We start from the raw sequence: 17,945 nt of genomic DNA, 5'->3' as shown, positions 1-17,945 counted from the left end.
TTGACTATTAGTAATTAGCATTCCGCATTCTACAAAGGACTCTCAAGAGTCTTCTCCAACACCACAGTTCAAAAGCATCTATTCTTTGGCACTCAGCTTTCTTTATAGTCCAACTCTCACATCCATACATGACCACTGGAAAAACCATAGCCTTCAATAGACGAACTTCTGTTGACAAAAGTAATGTCTCTACTTTTTAATATGCTGTCTAGCTTGGTCATAACTTTCCTTCCAAGGAATAAGTGTCTTTTTATTTCATGGCTGCAATCACCATCTGCAGTGATTTTGGAGCCCCCCCAAAATAAAGTCTGCCACTGTTTCCACTGTTTCTCCATCTATTTGCCGTGAAGTGATGGGACCAGATGCCATGATCTTAGTTTTCCAAATTTTGAGCTTTAAGCCAGCTTTTTCACTCTCCTCTTTCACTTTCATCAAGAGGCTCTTTATTTCCTCTTCACTTTCTGCCATAAGGGTGGTGTCATCTGCATATCTGAGGTGACTGATATTTCTCCTGGGAATCTTGATTGCAGCTTGTGCTTCACCCAACACAGCGTTTCTCATGATGTACTCTGCATAGAAGTTAAATAAGCAGGGTGACATTATACAGCCTTGATGTACTCCTTTTCCTATTCGGAATCAGTCTGTTGTTCCATGTCCAGTTCTAACTGAGGCTTCCTGACCTGCATACAGGTTTCTCAAGAGGCAGGTCAGGTGGTCTGGTATTCCCATCTCTTTCAGAATTTTCCAGTTTGTGGTGATCCACACAGTTGAAGGCTTTGGCAGAGTCAATAAAGCAGAAATAGATGTTTTTCTGGAACCATCTTGCTTTTTTGATGATCCAGTGGATGTTGGCAATTTGATCTCTGGTTCCTCTGCCTTTTCTAAAACCAGCTTGAACATCTGTAATTCACAGTTCACGTACTGTTGAAGCCTAGCTTGGAGAATTTTGAGCATTATTTTACTAGTGTGTGAGATGAGTGCAATTGTGCAGTAGTTTGAACCTTCTTTGGCACTGCCTTTCTTTGGGATTCTAATGAAAACTGACCTTTTCCAGTCCTGTGGCCACTGCTGAGTTTTCCAAATTTGCTGGCATATTGAGTGCAGCACTTTCAAAGCATCATCTTTTAGGATTTGAAATAGCTCAACTGGAATTCCATTACCTCCACTAGCTTTGTTTGCAGTGATGCTTCCTAAGGCCCACTTGACTTCGCATTCCAGGATGTCTGGCTCTAGGTGAGTGATCATACCATCATGATTACCTGGGTCGTGAAGATCTTTTTGTATAGTTCTGTGTATTCTTGCCACCTCTTCTTAATATCTTCTGCTTCTGTTAGGTCCATACCATTTCTGTCCTTTTTTGCATGAAATGTTCCCTTGGTATATATAAGACTGGAATATGTGAACTTTATTTTTATTTTTTACTGAAGGATAATTGCTTTACAGAATTTTGTTGGTTTCTGCCAAGCAACATGAATCTGCCATAGGTATACACATGTCCCCTCCCTCTCGAACCTCTCTCCCCATCCCACCCCTCTAGGTTATTACAGAGCCCCTGTTTGAGTTTCCTGAGTCATACAAATTCCCACTGGCTATCTGTTTTAAAAGACTGGGAAAGGAAGGCCTAGATAGATGGCCAGGTATTTTCAATGATGAAAGAGAATGAAAAAACGTAGAGGCATTTTTTTTCAAAAGTGGTAGAGGCTAGAAATAATCCAATATATTAATGAACACCTTGGTCTGTCATCTGAATATAAGAATAGGGAACATTTCTTCAACATGTCTTATCAAGCCCTCAGAAATTATTCTGAAAATCAATGTACTATTTAAGAGCCATGAATTTGCATTTTAATGTTGAAAATAAAGAAATTGTGTATTACTTCAGGTAGAGGTGATGCAGTGAAAGGGATAAAGAGAGGCAGGGGGTGCTATTTTACACAGGATAGTAATGAAGAACTTTTCGAAGTGGTACCATATGAGCACAGATTGTAATGAAGTGAGAAAGCCATGAAAGTACTTAGGAGAAGAGCTATCTAGGCAGAGACAGTAAATGCAAAGGCTCTGAGGTAAGTGTGCTTGGTATGTCCAAAAGACAGTAAAGCCGCCAGTATGGCTAGAGTGTAATGAGAGCGAATGAGAGAGTTTTAGAAGATAAGGTAGGAAGGTAGCCAGGGGTAAATCATGTATGAACTTGCAGATCACAGTAAGGACTCTTTTGTAAGATTTTGTTCTAAAATTACTAGAAAGTCCCTGCAGGGTTTTTAATAAGCATGTGAAAATATCTGACTTACCTTTCAAAAGGACAACTCAGGCTCTAACATGCACAGGGGTAAAAACTGTATCACAGAATCAAATAAGCAAAATTCTGAAGGGGACTATCTACTGCCTAATTGAATTAGTCATACCTATCCCTAAATCTGCTCCTCATTAAGAAATACCTATTTTTGTGAAGGATACTACCATTTATCAGTCTGTTCATATAACCAATCTAAGAATTATCTTTGATTCTTCCTTCTTCCTCATATCCAGACAGTACATAATATTTATTCTACCAAAACTGCTTGACTCTGTCTTTTTCTTTTTTTTACTGGTGCTGTAAGAGGCTTTAAGCATGTTTAACCTGAACTACTACAAAAGCTTCCTTAAACTTGCTGTCTGTAGACTTGACCCTCTCATTAATTTTTCAAGTCTGAGGAAGATGGATGTGAACTATCCAGATTTTAAATCTGAACACATATTTTCTTTGCTAAAAGTCTTTTAGCGGCTCCACACATCTTATAAGATAGAATTTCAACTGCTTAATTTTGTACAAAGTACTTATAATCTGGTTTGTCTTTATGCTAGCTACACCTCTCACTATACCTCATTGCTTAAAGTTCTTTCAGTGGGGGAAAAGGAAAAAAGAAAAAGTCTTATTGTGCCTTTCTGGAGATTCAGATATTTCCCCATTAGTTCATGGCTTTTCATCGAGAATAACTGCTAGAACTGATGACTATTACTATTAGAACCAAATCTAGACAAGAATAACTCACAGACCTATCTCAAAGACTATAATGGCTGTTGATATGCTCTGGATATTGAACTTGACCCCTTCTCAAATTAATGAATCTAATCAAAAATAAAAGGCTAATTAAAAACAAATGGAAATTACCCATTTGTTTTATCAGATTCTACTCACAGGCCTCTTTATTTTTCAACCTGTGGTTATTATAAGTTATGTTTTCCTTTTAATACATCCATAAATCTATTAAATTTGGGAAAGGGAGGGTGTTGCTTACAGACCACTTTGAGAGTACGGCGAAACCTGTGGCACTCTTATTCATCCTCTTATTCATCTTATGTATCAGAATATGGGGATTCTCTGGTGGCTCAGTGGTAAAGAATCCACCTGCCAATGCAGGAGATGCAGATTCAATCCCTGGGTCAGGATGATCCCCTGAAGAAGGAAATGGCAACCCACTGCAGTATCTTTGCCTGGAAAATCCCATGGAGATAGGAGCCTGGCAGGCTACAATTTTCTTATAACTTCAAGGATTCATCAATCTCTTAATCTAATCCATCAACCCTAGGTTAAAAGTTTACTCCAGAATGTTTTCATTTCAAAACACTCAGCATAATATGGTGCATTCACAGTTTCAAGAACACCATATTTGCTTTTTAAAAAGGAAGCCCAAAATAACATTTGATAAAAGTGGGAAAAAAACAAAAACAAAAACCCAAACTAATGATCAATACTAAAAATAATAACACAGAAAAATCAACTCTACTACCCCATAATAAAAGTTCAAAGTTAGTGAAGTAGTATACTATTAAGTATTAAATCATGTAAGTAATATATCAAGTAGGAACAATACATTTCTCTAAAAATAATTTTAAAATTATTTTGAAATATGGCACATAATGAAACTAATTTTCACACTTAAGCTTAAAAAAATCTTATTTATAAACACACACACACACACACACAGGTAAGGTACATGTCTCCAAGCAAAGACGCCCACTGTCCCCTTCTCTTCCCCCAATTTTAAATTCCTGCTAAACTTAAAAAAAAAAAAAAAAAAATTCCTACTCACTTTTATTCTGAAATTATGAAATCTTTATTAAAATATGGAAGAAACTAATTCACAGAGACAAAAATCTTTAAATAAGCTGAAAGTAAAAGGGTGGATTTTATGATAAATCCACCTTTCTAAAACTTTTTGAAAATTATAAAACTATAAAACCTTAGATTGGAAAGGACCTTCATGTTAAACTGGTTTGGTTGTTCCTAACATTTTCTCTTTCACATTACATCTCAGAAAAAGGACACACTCCCATTAATAACAAGTGCTCCCTATAACACTAGTTTTCAATTAGGAGTAACATGTCCATACCAGATGCCCTAAAGCACCCAAAGATGAGTCCAATCATTAACAATAGAATGTTTTCTCTTTTCATTTGTTCTTTCTTAAAGATCTGTATGTAGTGATGGAAAACTCATTATAGCTTAAATCTTTTTAAATAAATTTTGTTTTATTAACAGAACAACTATAGATTTACAGAAAAGTTGCAGTTTTCTGTGGACAGTTCCTCTGCACCCTTTACTTGGACAATTCTACTTAAAAAAGTTGTACTGATTGATTTTGGTAGAAATGAGCAATTTAGAAAGTATTACTTTAGAAATCTTTAGTTTCCAACTTGTTTTATTGTCAATACTTATAAATTTGGAGGTTAAAGAGATTTCAGAAATCCTAATATAGTGCTTAAACAGTAAAATTATGAAAAGCAAAAAAATGCAAGAAATGTAGTACTAAACAAACCATGAAAAGGATACTTGTTTACAGTATAAGAGCTTAAACAAGAAGAGTATCACTTCATTCACATCGACTGTGAACATTCACATCAGATAAATTTTTTATACCTTTGTACCCTGTCCACAAATGACTGTGAAAGTGCCACAAATTCTGATTCTGGGTTTCAAATAAATTTTATCCGGTAGGCTAAATCACACATGGGGAAATCTGTGAATAACAAGAATCAACTGTATACGCCTACATTTATTTACTGTACTTACCTTTGAGGATCCATTCGAATACATCTGTATCATGTTCTCTGCACCTTGTTTTACTTTAAGTTCTATATCCAATTGTTTTTGTAAGGCCATCAACCTATTATTGCTGGTGGAACAACGAGAGTCACTACTGGGAGTATCTGGAGTCCGTGGGCAATCTGTAAGTCAAACAGCACATTAAAAATTACTTACTAGGATGAATTGCTGCTTAAAATTGCAAGTTAATATTTTCAAAGAATAAAGAATTATAAAGTTTGAGATAAGCTTAAAGTCATTTAAATAGAATCTCCTTATGCTTACAGATAATATGAGAATTTATTATATGGGCTTCCCTGGTGGCTCAGAGGGTAAAGCGTCTGCCTGCAATGCAGGAGACCTGGGTTTGATTGATCCCTGGCTCAGGAAGATCCCCTGGAGAAGGAAATGGCAACCCACTCCAGTAATCTTGTCTGGAAAATCCTATGGACAGAGAAGCCTGGTAGACTACAGTCCATGGGATCGCAAAGAGTCGGACACGACTGAGCAACTTTACTTTCACGCTTACAGATAATATGAGAATTTAAGTCAGGAAAATATTCAAGTGGAGTTGTAGGACCACCTGCCAAGGATACTATAGAAGTGACTATCCTGAGTCTGAAGCTGAGTTTAATCACTGTTCAAAGTTTTACTAGCACAATTACTTTATAATTAAATCATTTTGACTAATCTGTTCAACAATTAAACTAAATTCCCTACTTATTACCTGATTAGTTAGAAAATAAAGCATTCTCAAACAAACTCTACTAAAATAATTACTTATAAACAGGACTAAGGGTACTTCAAATATCATACTAGCATTAATTAAGTAATAATCTAAGTGTATGCATAAAGCCTTCACATTTTATTTTCGACTATGATGGTAGGGGGTGTAGGAAGACCAAAAATTTAAGTCCACTGCTTTTCATAAAGCATACCATGGTACTTTTATTTGGAAACAAAAACAAAAACTTCAAATACAACATTCTAATTATTCTTGATAATCCATTATTGTTGAAACACATCTAATAATTTGACCACATATCTAAAATTCCTCATATTGAAGTTCACTATTTTGTGTTTTATCCACACCAAGTTAATGAACTTACAAAAATACAGATACTATGTTATATACTGATACAAAATAATACCATTTTATAATTTATATAGCTACTTTACAAGGTGTAAGTCCTGATCTAAGGACTTTCTTGACTCACTAGGCCTCATAAACCACCCTGTAACAAGTATTATATCTATATTACAGAAAAAAAACTACAGCACAGGGAAGTTAAGAAACTTGCCCAAGGTCATACAGCTAGTAAGTCAGTTCTGTTCCAAAGTCTAGCTTAATAATTGCTGTGCTATGCTACCTTTTAGCTGTTTGTAAGTCCTGTAAACAAGTGTCCTAGACTCTGTGTGTATACTTACATATTTAACAGTATAATTTATACACACAAATATGTGTATACATGCATATTAATTCTTTAAGAAAAACAACCATTTGAGACAGATATTAGGCACGCTTTACACATCAGGAAATAGGTAGAGTCAGAGTTATTAACTAGGATTGAAATTCATGAATGGTTTTTATTGTTACTAAATTCTCATATTACAAATGAACTGCTCCGAAAGTTGATTTTTTTAATAAGTGACATACACTTAAAACCACTATAAAAGGTAGATAATTTTTCAGGCACACAAAAGAACTATTAAACATATTTCACAGAATGTTTGTTCACCCCCAAAATTCATATGTTGAACCTCTAATGTGAGAGAACTTGGGAGGTGAGGCTTTCAGGAGTAATGAGGTCATAAGGGTAGTCTCCCTTAGTTACGTAAGGATATGGTGAAAAGATGTCTACAAATGAGGAAGAGGACCATCATTGTAACTCCATGTTGGCACCTTAATCTTGGAGTTCTCAGCCTCCAGAACCATGAGAAACAAATTTCTAGTTTATGGTATTTTGTTTAAAAACCATAGTCTATGGTATTTTGTTTAAATTCTTTAAACAAAAAGAATTTAAAACAATTAAAATTTTGTTTAAATTCTTTTTTTAATTGCTAAGAAGTAGTTCCTTTAATTATTATTATATTTTTATTTACTATTTATTTTGGCTTCATTGGGTGTTTATTGCTGCACAAGGGCTTCTCTAGCTGCAGTGTGTGGGCTCAGGAGTTGCAGCTCACAGGCTTAGTTGTGGTATGTGTAATCTTAGTTCCCTGGCCAGGGATCAAACCCAGGCCCCCGCTTCATTTGTAGTGTGGAGTGTTATCCACTAGACCACTGGGAAGTCCCTATGGTATTTTGTTAAAGTAGCCTAGGTTAAGACATAACTATACACACAAACACACCCCCCCACACACACTTCAGAGGTTGTGCCTAGGTCTGAATCTCAGTTTGGGCCCTGAGATTTAGTACAAACCATGAGATATGGGATAAATTATCTAATAGCTCTGTGCTTCATATTTCTCATCTGTTAAATAGTGAATATGACCTCTGCCCCACAGAATTATTGTGACTAAATGTTATGTGTAAAGAGCTTAGAAAAGGGCAGGGTGCATAGTAAATCCAATAAACATTAACTAGAACTAGTCAGTGTACAAGTGTTTGCTGAATACATAAATCAAATGCACGTTACAGTAATGACTAAAAAGTATATTCAGATTTATGAACAATTACGTTTTCTCCTCCATTTCCCTTTTTTTAAAACATAACTGATATAAGACTCTTGGAAAAAAAATTATAAAAAATCTGGTACATAAAGTTAATTTCTAGTAAGCACATTTTTAAAAAGAACTGGAATGAAATCAGAGTTAAAAGGTCCTCATTAGAGACATGTATGGAAATGTATTACTTATAAAATATTTGATGGTGTTTAGCCTACAGTGAGAAAGAGAAATGATTTTTGCCTAAACATTTAAAAAATTATGAAAGAAGCTGTCCTTTCACAATCTTCTCTTAGGGTAGAGAGTTAGAAACAATGGGTAAAGGTAGCGATAGCAAAACTTTTATCACAGAAAAAGAGAAATTCCTTATATTTTGAGTTATCTAAAAATTAAATGGTTTACCTTAAAAATGTAATAAAATCCCTTGTCTCTGGAAGCATTTATATAGAAACTAGATTATAAACTATTAAAGATACTAAATAAGAAATTCTCACACATTTAAAGCACATTGTCCACAACACTGAAATAGCCATTCATTCTATCAGTTGGTCAATTTGTAATATTATAATGTCTAATACTGTTTCCACGGAAAATTACATCTTGAGTTTTAAAAGAATTTTAAGAACATAAGAAATAACACACTGGAGGACTTCCCTGACAGTTCAACACTTATCAATCAATGCAAAGGACACAGGTTCGATCCCTGATCCGGGAAGATTCCACATGCCACAGGGAAAATAAGCCCTGTGTGCCACAACTACTGAACCTGTGCTCCACAACAAGAAGACCATACACCAAGACAAAGAGTAGCTAGCCCTCACTTGCCCCAACTATAGAAAGCCCGTAACCAACAACAAAGACCCAGCACAGCCAATAAATAAATAAAATTAAAAAAAACAAAGAACACAATGGTTAAAGTCTGGGCTCTTGAGGTCAGAATGTCTGAGTTAAAATCCTGTGACTGTTACTTATTGGTGTGATCTTAATCAGATACTTAATATCTGTGTTATAATTATCTAACCACAAATTGGGTGTTACTGTGAAGATAAATCCTGAATAGTGCTTAGGCTAAAACGTAGGGCTCAATAAAATTACGTGTCAGGGCTCAGTTAAGCAGCCAATATTTCTGCCATCTAATCTCCAAAGGAACTCACAAATTTTGTAATATAACCTCATTTTACAAATAAAAAAGCATACTCAGAGAGACTAAGTAATTTGCAAAAGTCACAAGTATACATAAGCCAATCAGAAATTCAACTTTAGAAATGTCTTATTTTATAAAGCCCACTTTTTACTCATTTAGAGGTTAGAAAAACACTGTGCTGTATTCTTTAGATTTTAGCTGTTTTCTCTTTCAACCTGCTACTTTCTCTAGTTTATTTGTTTAAATTTTTTTTTAACTTTTATACAATTTTTAAAGGTTACTTTTCATTTACAGTTATTACAAAATATTTGTAATTACTAGCATTGTATTATATATCCTTGAGTTTATCTTACACTCAATAGTTTGTACCTCATTCTCCCACACCTACACTGCCCTCCCCCAACTTTCCTCTCCTCTCTGGTAACCACTAGCTTGTTCTCTGTTAGCAACAACTTTGCTTATTTTATGTTATATTCATTTGTCATACTTTCTAAATTCCACATATAAGCAGTATCATATAGTATTTATCTTTCTGACTTATTTCACTTGGCACAATGTCCTCCAAGTCCATCCATGTGACTACAATGGCAAAATTGTTCTTTTTATGGCTGAGTAGTATTCCATTATATATATATATATACACACACACACACACACACACACACACACACACACACACACACCACAGCTTCTTTATCATCAGAGAATGGACACTTAAGTCGTTTCCATACTTTGGCTATTATAAACAATGCTGCTATGAACATTGGGGTGCATGCATTTTTTTTGAATTCGTGGTTTGGGTTTTTTTTGGATATATACCCAGGAGTGCAATTACTGAGTCATATTATTTCTGAGAAATCTCCATACTTTTTTCTACAGTGGTTCCACCAATTTACATTCCCATCAACAGTGTACAAGGATTCCCTTTTCTCCATCTCCTTGCAGACATTTGTTTTTTTATAGGCTTTTTGATGATAGCCATTCTGACAGATGTGAGGCAATACCTCTTTGTGGTTTTGATTTGCATTCCTCTGATGATTAGCAATAATGAGTATCTTTTCATGTGCCTGTTGGCCATCTGCATTTCTTCTTTGGCTAAGTGTCTATTCATTTCTTTGGGCTATTTTAAAATTTTTTTAAAAGCATTGAGCTGTATGAGCTGTTTACGTATGTTGGGTATTAATCCTTTATTAGTTGTATCATTTGAAAACATTTTCTCCCATTCAATACATTTTTTGTTTTATCAATGGTTTCCTCTGCTGTGCAAAAGCTTTTTAGTTAGATCTCATCTGTTTATTTTTGCTTTTATTTCCTTTACTTTACAAGAGGGTTCCAAAAAATAATCACCATGATTTATGTCAAAGAGTGTTCTGCTGTTTTCTTGTTGGAAGTTTAACATTTTTGGATTTAAATAGGCCTTTAATCCATTCGGAATTTATTTTTGTACATGACGATAGACAATGTTCTAATTTCATTCTTTTATATGCAGCTGTCCAGTTTCTCCAGCACCACTTGCTGAAGAGACTGTCTTTTCTCCATTGTATATTCTTGCCTCCTTTGTCATAGATTAATTGACCATAAGAATATGGGTTTATTTCTGGGCTTTCTAGCCTATTCCCTTGATTTTTCGCCAGTACCATACTGCTTTGATAACTGTAGCTTTGCAGTATAGTCTGAAGTCAAGGAGCTTGATTTCTACAGCTCTGTTCTTTGTCAAGATTGTTTTGGCTATTCAGGGACTTTTGTGTTTCTATATAAATTCTAAAATTGTTTTAGTTCTGTGAAAAATGTTATTGGTATTTTGATAAGAGATTGCACTGATCTGTAGATTACCTTGAGTAATATGATCATTTTAACAATAGTGATTCTTCCAATCCAAGAACAGGGTTTATCTTTCTATCTGTGTCATCTTTAATTTCTTTCATCAGAATCTTATAGTTTTTGGAATACAGGTCTTTTGCCTCCTTAGTTATTCTTTTTGATACAATGGTAAATGGGACTGTTTCCTTAATTTATCTTTCTGATTGTTCATTGTGAATGTATAGAAATGCAATAGATCTCTGTATATTAATTGTATATCCTGCAAATTTACTGAATTCATTGATAAGCATTTTTAGGTGGCATCTTTAGGATTTCCTATGTATAGCACAATGTCATCTGGAAACAGTGACAGTTTTACTTCTTCCTTTCCAATTTGGACTCCTTTTTTTTTTTCTCCCTCTGATTGCTGTGGCTAGGATCCCAGGGACGGTGGAGCCTAGTGGGCTGCCATCTATGAGGATGCACAGAGTCGGACACGACTGAAGCGACTTAGCAGCAGCAGCAGCAGGACTTCCTAAATGATGTTAAATAAAAGCGGTGAGAATCTTGACTCATTTCTGATCTTGGAGGAAGTGCTTTCTACTTTTCACCACTGAGTATGATGTTAGCTCTGGGACTGCCATATATAGCCTTTACTATGTTTAAGTATGTTCTCTCTATACTCATTTTCTGGAGAATTTTTATCATAAAAGGATGTTGAATTTTATTAAAAGTCTTTTCTGCTTCCATTGAGATGATCATACAGTTTTTTTCTCCAATTTGTTAATGGTGTGTATCACACTGATTGACTTGTGTATACTGAAAAACCCTTGCTTCCCTAGGCTAAATCCCACTTGATCGTTGTGTATGATTCTTTTAAAGTATTGCTGGATTTGGTTTGCTAGTATTTTATTGAGGATTTTAGTGTCTATATTCATCAGTGATATTGGCCTGTAACTGTTTTTTTGTGTGTGTGATAGCTTTGGAAAACATTCTAGGAAATTATAATTCCACAAAAATAACTCTAGAAGAGATAACAGTTATAAAAAAAATCACAGTGCTACAAAACACCTCAAATAAATTAGCTAGCAAAAATTTGAAGTCTTTAAGTACCTGACAAGGTAGGTTGACTAACTTAATACTCCATGTGTAATCTCCTTCTTTCATGCTTAAAATAAGAGGCAGCTTAAGGGGAAAATAAAAACAAAAAAGCAAGATTTCTCAGACTTACTTGCACTTGGGGGCTAGGGAGGAGGCAGTACATTCATGATGCATGTGACAGAATTCCAGGACAGATATAAGTAGACATTTGTACCTTTGTGCTTCTGAGAATGGTTTTGCTTTTCTGAACAAAAGTACTTATTGGGTTCTCATCATCCTAATAAAGGAAAGCTTGGATTTTAATAAGAGTTCAAGAAAAGGCCTAAGGACTCTTACAAAGTAGTCAGATCAGGAAAAACATGATTAAAGACAGGAACCTCAAAGTTGTCATCCATAACAGCTGAATTTATTGACTTGCCTTTGGCTTGGGGTGACTAGGGGGAAGGGAAATAGATATTCTTTAAAAAACAAAAAACAAAATTCCTATTGCTCTCATACAGGTTTGACACAGGAAACCATACTATCTATGCAACCCTGCCAAAACTAAGCATTGATTTTAATTGGCTTCAGATTAATGCTTTCAGGCATCTTACAGAAACAAATTCAAATCCTTTTTGAAAGAAGGCACTTTAAATCCAGGCACTAAAATAATTCCCACAGGTAAAGTTCCAGTGAAAATGTACAACAATTAGAAATCACAAAGTACAGGCAGAAAAAGAAATTCACCACGAGTGAGGAAAAAACTAGGAGTAGCATAGCAAAGATTTCATTTGTTGTCATTATGTTGCACAAAATGTGAAAAAGTATATTTTATAGGTAAAGTTAAATTAAAAACGTATCAAAAGAATGACTAAAGCAAGAGACTGTCAAAGATGAACAAAACTAAGCATAAATTGTAGTAGTAAAAATATATATATATATGTATATAGATAGATGGACAGCAGAATTAGAAATATAATATACGTGGTCAAGAGCAAACTGGACACGCAGAAAGAAATTATTACAGAAATGAGCAAAGACTTGAAGAAATTACTATTCGTCTAGTTAGAGCAACAAAATGAAAGAGAAGAGAGAATAGAGGAGGAGCAATATTGGAGAGGGGCTAAGCACTTCTCACAATCAATGAAACACACAAATCTCAGATTCAGGAACCCAACAAATCCCAAGCAGATCAAATGAAAGGAAACCTATACCATTATACAGAACACTGTAGACAAATAGCTTGTTAAAAACATCTAGGGAGAAAGGGCAGAATATCAGCACAGTTTAAGTATTAGACTGGCAGCTGCCTATTCAACTACAGGGCAATCCAGAAGACATAAAATAATAGTTTACAGCTATTGATAGCAATTAAATTCCAACCTAGAATGATATACCAGAGAAAGTATCTTTCTAAAGTCTATATCTTTAAGAAGAAAAAGAAACAAAATGAAGGAAGGTCTGAGAAGCATGAGGAAATGATGTACAAAGAAAATAAATGTAAACCAACAATGACTATATAAAATAATAATTAATCTAATTTATGGAATTGAAGATACAATGATAGAACTAGAATATGAACGATGACAGCACATAAGTGGAGTTAAGTAGACTGAAATTATTCTAAATTTCTTATATGGTATGGAAAGAAGGTATACCACTAAGAGTCTAGTTGACAAACAGAAACCACCCTAGATATTTCGAACAAAGGGAATTTAACACAGGGAAATGGTTACATCATAAATATTCAGGTATTGTGCAAAGGACTTGAGAAAAAAATTCCTTTTCTCAGACAGCTTAGAAGATACAGTCTATAAACGTACATAAAGGGGTATGCGTGTCCATTTCTAAATAGTATATGTGTGCATACATTAACATTTTCAAGTATACTGAAGAATTCAAAGAATTGTGTAGTGAGCACCCATATTCCCACCACCTAGATTCTACCAATACACACACACATACAAACACACAAACACCCCAAACACTTGTGAAGAAAGATTAAAACAAGAGAGAGAGAGAAAGCAAATATAAATGGTAGGAGGAGATGGGAAAATTAGATTTAGGAGGAACAGCGTCAGAATTGAAGTAAGAGACAGAGCCCAGATTATATGAAGGGTATCTCTGTAATGCTACAAATTTGTACTCTATTCTGTAAAGAATGGAAAGTCATTGAGAGATTTAAAGCAAGAAAGTAACAGGATCAAAACTGAATACTAAGTAAAAATTACTGGTAGCACTGTTTAGGTTGGATTAAACCTGAACTTGGAGGCTTTAGCAGTGAGGATTGAGAATACAAATTCGAGACCTGTGTCAGAGGTAAAATCTACAGGCTTGGTGAAATGACTTACACTGAAGCCTGAAAGTAAAAAAGAGAGAAAGAAATCTATAGTAAATGTCAGATTTCATTTATAGATTATGGGGCCCATGCCATTAACAAGGCAGAAAACAAAAGGGAAAGATTTAGAGGCAGTGTTCCAGAAAAGAAGAGTTCAACTTTAAACATGACAAAAGGCAAAGTCAGTAGGATAATACCTATATTCAGGTAATTATCCAAAAGGTAATAAGGCTATAAATTCTCAGATGAAGCCCAGAAAATCCATCTTGGTTTGAAATACCACTCTAGAAGTCAGCAGAAAATACGACATGGTTAAAAGCTCCTTGTTGCTGTTCAGCTGCCAAATTGCGTCCAACTCTTTGCAACCCCGTGGATAGCAGCACACTAGGCCACTCTGTCCACCACTATCTCCCTGAGTTTGCTCAAACTCATGTCCATTGAATCAGTGATGCCATCCAACATCATCATCCTCTGTCACACCCTTCTCCTCTTGCCGTCAATTTTTCCAAGCATCAGGGTCTTTTCCAATGAGTCAGTTCTTTGCATCATGTGGCCAAAGTATTTGAGCTTCAGCTTCAGCATCAGTCCTTCCAATGGGTATATTCAGGGTTGATTTCTTTTAGGATTGACTGGTTTGCTTTCCTTGCTGTCCAAGGACTCTCAAGAGTCTTCTCCAGCACCACAGTTCAATTCTTCAGCATTCAGTCTTCTTTACGGTCCAATTCTTACATCCATACTTGACTGCTGGAAAAACCGTTGCTTTGACTATATGGGTCTTTGTCAGCAAAGCGACACCTCTGCTTTTTAAAACAGTCTAGGTTTGACATACCTATTCTTCCAAGGAGCAAGCGTCTTTTAATTTCATGGCTGCAGTCACCATCTGCAGTGATTTTGGAGCCCAAGAAAAAAATGTCTGTCACTTTTTCCATTGTTTCCCCATCTATTTGCCATGAAGTGATGGGACTGGAGGCCATGATCTTAGTTTTCTGAATGTTGAGTTTTAAGCCAACTTTTTCACTCTCCTCTTTCACTTTCATCAAGAGGTTCCTTAGTTCCTCTTCCCTTTCTGCCATTAAAGTGGTATCATCTGCATATCTGAGGTTGATGATATTTCTCCAGCAATTGTGATTCTAGCTTGTGATTCATCTAGCCCAGCATTTCGGATGATGTACTCTGCATATAAGTTAAATAAGCAGGGTGACATTAATACAGCCTTGACGTACTCCTTGCCCAATTTTGAACCAGTCCATTGTTCCATGTCCAGTTCTAACTGTTGCTTCTTGTCCTGTATACAGGTTTCTCAGGAGGCACGTAAGGTGGTCTACTATCCCCATCTCTTGAAGAATATTCCAGTTTGTTGTGATCCACACATTCAAAGGCTTTAGCTTAGTCAATGAACCACAAGTATATGTTTTTTCCAATTCTCTAGTTATTCGTGTTATTCTCCTTAGGCATAACATTTTCCAAGGGCAGAAAGATGAGTAAAAATGGAATTTGCTAGTAGTTTCCCCAACAATGTGCAGAGCAACAGATATACTGTTTCTGGTGCTTTTAGTATTTTCTCTAAATCCACAACTGAGCGGTTGGCTTTCAAAATGAGTTAAGAGTTCTAGAACACAGGAGCAGTCCTCATCCATAGAAGACTTCTAACTAAGGCTCAGCCTTAAACTGTTTCCTTGATTTTCTTGGAGGTTAGTATTGTAACTGAATCTTTACTTCCCAGCCTCAGGAAAGTTTCCTCAGATTTTACTTACATGCCAATACAGGTTTCATGCTCAGATTCAGAAAAGCTTAAATGTCTCATGGACTTTCCTGGTGGCTCAGTGGTAAAGAATTGGCCTGCAATGCAAGAGACACAGATTCGATCTCTGGGTTGGGAAGATCCCCCAGGAGAAGGAAATGGCAACCCACTCCAATATTATTGCCTGGGAAATCCCATGGACAGAGGAGCCTGGCAAGCTACAGTCCATGGGGTTGCAGAGTTGGACATGACTTAGTTACTAAAGAACAACAATTAAATGCCTCATACTTGACCTTTTCTTAGGCTAATAAAACCCCTGTTCACCAAACACCATAGAAAGAGCATAAATAGTCTGTATTTTCTCTGTTTTATGAATGAGAAACAAGGCCTGGAGAGACTGTACCACTACAAGTGGTATACAACCACATAAATACATGATGGCCCAGCTGGGATGAGACCTTGGATTATATAAACTATGGTCTTTACACCTAGCTGACTCCCAATGCTCAATATTCATAATGTTGTCTTGTATAGCCAGGATGTCTGTTTAGGGAACAAAACTATTTAATTTTTTTTAAATAAGAGGAAATATAATTGAATATAATTGAAGTAAATCTAGCCAAATCTAAATTAATAAAGGCAGTAATATACTGAAGCACTATCTTCCTATTTATTTACCACTCTCACAAAGACAATCTATGTCTCTCAGTTACTATTCACTGGTCAACATTTTGGTTTTTACTTATACACTGATTTTTAAAATAAGCTGCTCCAGATTCTTGACCTGTGTTACAATTATGTTAACTGTGTTATTTCCCTCCAGATGCAGCTTTCTTGTTTAAATAGATATGCTTACCTTATACAGTCATCTGGAAACTGTCCAGATTATAACAAATGCTCATTAGTTATTAATGGATCTTAATCACGATTTCTGTGTACTCAGGGTGACCTTTGTCAGATGTCACTCAACTGAAGTAATTTTGCTGAAAAAATTTATAACTACTACAACCTTTAATTGAACTTTCTTAGTATTTTACAAAAACAGCATGGATAGGATTGTGGGTTACAGGTCAGATCCTGTAAAACTCTTAAGAGAAAAAATAAGCACAACACACTTTGACATAAATTTCAGCAACATCTTTTTTGACACACCTTTTAGAGTAACAAAAATAAATGGGACCTAACTAAACTTAAAATCTTTTGCACAGCCAAGTTCAGTTCAGTTCAGTTGCTCAGTTGTGTCTGATTCTTTGCAACCCCATGGACTGCAGCACGCCAGGCCTCCCAGTCCAACAATAACTCCTGGAGTTTACTCAAACTCATGTCCATTGAGTCAGTGATGCCATCCAACCATCTCAGCCTTTGTCATCCCCTTCTCCAACCACCTTCAATCTTTCCCAGCATCAGAGCCTTTTTAAATGAGTCAGTTCTTCGCATCAGGTGGCCAAAGTATTGGAGTTTTAGCTTCAACATCAGTTCTTCCAATGAATATTCTGGACTGATTTCCTTTGGAATGGACTGGCTGGATCTCCTTGCAGTCCAAGGGATTCTCAAGAGTCTTCTCCAATACCACAGTTCTAAAGCATCAATTCTTCAGCACTCAGCTTTCTTTATAGTCCAACTCTCACATTCATACATTACACTGGAAAAACCATAGTTTTGACTAGATGGACCTTTGTCAGCAAACTAATGTCTCTGCTTTTTAATATCCTGTCTAGGTTGCTCATAACTTTTCTTCCAAGGAGTAAGCGTCTTTTAATTTCATGGCTGCAATCACCATCTGCAGTGATTTTGGAGCCCAAAAAAATAAACTCTGACACTGTTTCCACTGTTTCCCCACCTATGTGCCATGAAGTGATGGGACCAGATGCCATGATCTTCGTTTTCTGAATGTTGAGCTTTAAGCCAACTTTTCACTCTCCTCTTTCACTTTCATCAAGAGGCTTTTTAGTTCCTCTTCGCTTTCTGCCATAAGGGTGGTGTCATCTGCATATCTGAAGTTATTGATAGTTCTCCTGCAATCTTGATTCCAGCTTGTGCTTCTTCTAGCCCAGCGTTTCTCATGATGTACTCTGCATAGAAGTTAAATAAGCAGGGTGACAATATATAGCCT

The 17,945-nt window shown here is 35.7% G+C and overlaps 1 protein-coding gene across 4 annotated transcripts in view; it reads right to left on the bottom strand.

Moving 5' to 3' along the window:
* The window catches only part of PKN2 (protein kinase N2), a 141,301-nt gene that overhangs the window by 64,184 nt on the left and 59,172 nt on the right, over window positions 1–17,945 (bottom strand). For all 4 annotated transcript variants that reach the window (XM_010860347.1, XM_010860348.1, XM_010860346.1 and 1 more), the window contains one exon: window positions 5,051–5,205. In XM_010860347.1, coding sequence (XP_010858649.1) covers window positions 5,051–5,205 — 155 coding nt within the window. The remainder of the gene's footprint in view (window positions 1–5,050; window positions 5,206–17,945) is intronic.

The sequence above is a fragment of the Bison bison genome, unplaced genomic scaffold, assembly GCF_000754665.1.
Source record: "Bison bison bison isolate TAMUID 2011002044 unplaced genomic scaffold, Bison_UMD1.0 scf7180017864466, whole genome shotgun sequence".
Lineage (NCBI taxonomy): Eukaryota > Metazoa > Chordata > Mammalia > Artiodactyla > Bovidae > Bison > Bison bison.
This window is presented reverse-complemented; position numbering and strand designations above follow the sequence as displayed.